This window comes from Arachis ipaensis, chromosome B03 (assembly GCF_000816755.2).
Source record: "Arachis ipaensis cultivar K30076 chromosome B03, Araip1.1, whole genome shotgun sequence".
NCBI classification, from domain to species: domain Eukaryota; kingdom Viridiplantae; phylum Streptophyta; class Magnoliopsida; order Fabales; family Fabaceae; genus Arachis; species Arachis ipaensis.
The window spans coordinates 127,103,715-127,106,854 of NC_029787.2; the positions used below are offsets into that span (position 1 = coordinate 127,103,715).

The 3,140-nt window shown below is 35.6% G+C and overlaps 1 protein-coding gene across 1 annotated transcript in view; it reads left to right on the plus strand.

Annotated features, from left to right (window-relative positions):
- LOC107631876 (protein HGH1 homolog) overlaps positions 1 to 3,140 on the plus strand; it is a 3,816-nt gene extending 676 nt beyond the window's left edge. Inside the window, exons 3-9 of the mRNA XM_016335448.2 lie at positions 24 to 221; positions 641 to 719; positions 1,014 to 1,159; positions 1,579 to 1,692; positions 2,068 to 2,199; positions 2,533 to 2,646; positions 2,768 to 3,140. Of these exons, the coding sequence (XP_016190934.1) occupies positions 24 to 221; positions 641 to 719; positions 1,014 to 1,159; positions 1,579 to 1,692; positions 2,068 to 2,199; positions 2,533 to 2,646; positions 2,768 to 2,815 (831 nt within the window). The 3' untranslated portion in view covers positions 2,816 to 3,140. The remainder of the gene's footprint in view (positions 1 to 23; positions 222 to 640; positions 720 to 1,013; positions 1,160 to 1,578; positions 1,693 to 2,067; positions 2,200 to 2,532; positions 2,647 to 2,767) is intronic.

Here is a 3,140-nt window from a genome sequence, read left to right on the forward strand (position 1 = left end):
GTGTTTGTGTGTCTCGTTTTCAGGAGGTTTCGGAACCCGCGGCTGAAGCTCTGGTGAATCTATCGCAAGATTCGAATCTTGCGGCGGACATGGTGCGGAGTGGAATGGTCAAAACTGCTATGGAGGTTTTGTACAAGCCAGAATCGAGTATCTCTCGTTTGCTTGTGATGCTTTTGGTGAATCTTACTCAACTTGATGCTGGTTCTGCTTCCTTGCTTCAGGTATTGTTATTTTTTTAGAGAAAGAATTTGATTGCAAAATTTTATTGAATGCAGGATAAGTTAATATAAAACGAGCATATCTGTCATTGTGTCTGCACCAAGCATATGTTCCGGTCATTCTCATTTGTAACTTCTAAGGGTGACTTGAATCCGGTTAACCTAGAAAAATACTGGTTAATTGAAATTTGAGAGGAACAAAATTGAGGATAGTGTTATATTACATGTAAGTATGTATTGAGAAATTGAGTATTATATGATTGCAAAAGCAGAGGTGTTCTAGTTTGACGACATTAACAAATTTACAGAGTGTAGGTGTCATGTTATTTGTTATATATGTTGGGGAAAGAGAAACTGCATTTTCTTTTCCTCTTGCTTGTTTTGTAGACTCGTGAATTGATTATTCTCCCCTGGTCTGTCAGATTGAAGATGACAAGGTACATGGCTTGTATGTTATGAAGCTAGTGAGATCATTTTGTAGAACGACACATGAAAATCATGGTGCGTCCTTCTGGTTATTGCACGTTCTACGTATAAAACGTTTGAGGCAATATTAATTAATGCAATGACTTGATCAGGCAATTGTTCTAGAAGTATTTCTTTGTGGATTTTCTTTTGATATAAATAAATAACAATGACTCAATAGAAACATATAATTGGCTGTCCAACAGTTTGACAGTACTAGAAAACTTGGCCTTTTTATTTTCGTAGATTTTTATGCCTTTCATATGATCCTTTAGAACATTCACCAAGTATCATATTCATTGAGTGTAAGTTTCCCTCAACATTTGCCAGACGATCCTTTTGAACATGTTGCTTCAATACTTGTCAACATCTCAAAGCAGCAGGCAGGAAGGCAGCTTCTCCTTGACCCAAAACGGGGACTCTTGAAGCAGATAATCAGACAATTTGATTCAAACAGCTCATTGAGAAAGAAAGGGGTATGGATAATAATGGCACCATGAATGTTTTCTGTTTCCCTGCCTTAGGCGATGTTAGCATTGTGTCTTTTTAATTCTATTGTGGGTAATGACATGTTATATGATATTCAAAAAATTTCAATATAAGTTTTGAACTTGGACCTGCCATAACTAACAACGTTTTGTGTCCTTAAGACAGTATTCTTTAGACTGAGTATATTATGTGTAAAGGATTCTTGTTTTGTTTGTGTTGAATTTGCTTATTGGACTTGTGAGTTAAGGTTTCCAGGTAAAGGAAGCAACTTTTTGGCCTTTACTTTTAAATTTATATTAAAAAAAAAAAATAGAAGCCAAGATGAGCAGCACTTTTATAGTCAAGTTTAGAGCTGTAGCTTTGCTCAGTCAGTAACACATTTGGTACAACGTTTGATTTCCTGTAGGTCTCTGGAACAATACGCAATTGTTGCTTTGAAGCTGAGAATCAACTACAAAATTTGCTTCTGGTATCGGAGTTTCTTTGGCCAGCATTACTTCTTCCAGTAGCTGGCAACAAGGTTACATGCTTTCTACCTTTTATGTTGTCAAAGTATTATTATATTCCTCTGCTTATTTAGGAGTAGCACTCCTTCCACCACCTCCAAAATTGTTTTAACTGCACAATGCTATGAACTAAGCCATTTCCTTTCTCAATATGGCAGTAATTTGAATTCTCATGTATATCTGTAGTTCACTGTACACTGTACAGCATGAGTAGCATGTCTGTTGTCTGACCTCGTTGTGATTTGTGAATGGCATACGTGTGCTGAATGTTAAAATGAATTGTTTATTTTTTTATCTTGGGACTTATAGCAATCAGATTATGCACCATCATTTATTAGAACCCATTTTTTTTTCATGACTCTTGCATTGATAGAGTAGTTTTTATGTAGATCTACAATGAGGAAGATCGATCAAAAATGCCACTTGAACTTGGGACTGCTCTCTCGATTGAACGTGAGCCAGTTACTGATCCGGAAATTCGTACTCAAGCTTTGGAAGCCATATACTTGATCTCATTGCAGGTATATATATATATATGGAAAATTTTCTTCCATTTTTTCTCCATATGTTCTATGTTTGTTTCCATTTTCCAAGTCTATCCAAGAAAATTATTGTCATCAACTATAAGAACTTATCATGGGTTGGGATGGGATGGGTGTTTTAGATGTTACATTTTCTTAGAGAAATGAATACTATTGTTTGGCTTGAGTATAACCTAACACCTATTTTCTATAATGATTTAGTTACACATTGAGTGTTAGTTCCCAAACACGGTTGTTAGAATAGTATGATTCGCCATTCTAGATATATTGCTTTCCTAGACATGTCGGAATTATGTTGTCATTGTTTTGCAGGATGCAGGCCGAAGAGCCTTTTGGTCTGTTAATGGACCTAGAATAGTACAAGTAGGTTATGAAGACGAGGAAGATCCGAAAGTGATGGAAGCATATGAGCAACTGGGTTCCTTGGTAAAACACCATATTCATCCTTATTGTCTTCTTGAACCTCTACTCCATCTTCTACTATAAGTTTTTAACTTCAATTTCAATTGTCAGAATATCTTAATGTTTGTTTCTGTTTATTGTTCAGTTGATTCACAGCAGTGGAGAAGAAACATCTGGTGAGACCACAAAGTAGTTACTCCATATACAATTATTCATTCAGTTGACACCAGAACTTCTCCGTGAGAAACATGCACTAGTTATCAAGGTCATGCCAAGTCAGAGTTAATCATTTCATTGTTAGAATTACCTCTCCCAAAAATGTAAAATCATCTGATTTATATTTACTGATTGAAATAAAAAAAATAGAGAAACCCCCGCCCCGGGGGTTTCAAAGATGAGAAATTTTTTGGTAGTTCAGAATTTTAGTCTAGTCACTCTAGACTTCATGTTAGTATATATTTATGCTAGTTGAGTTCGACGGTTCTTTATAAACTTGATTTATAGATTAAGTTGACTTA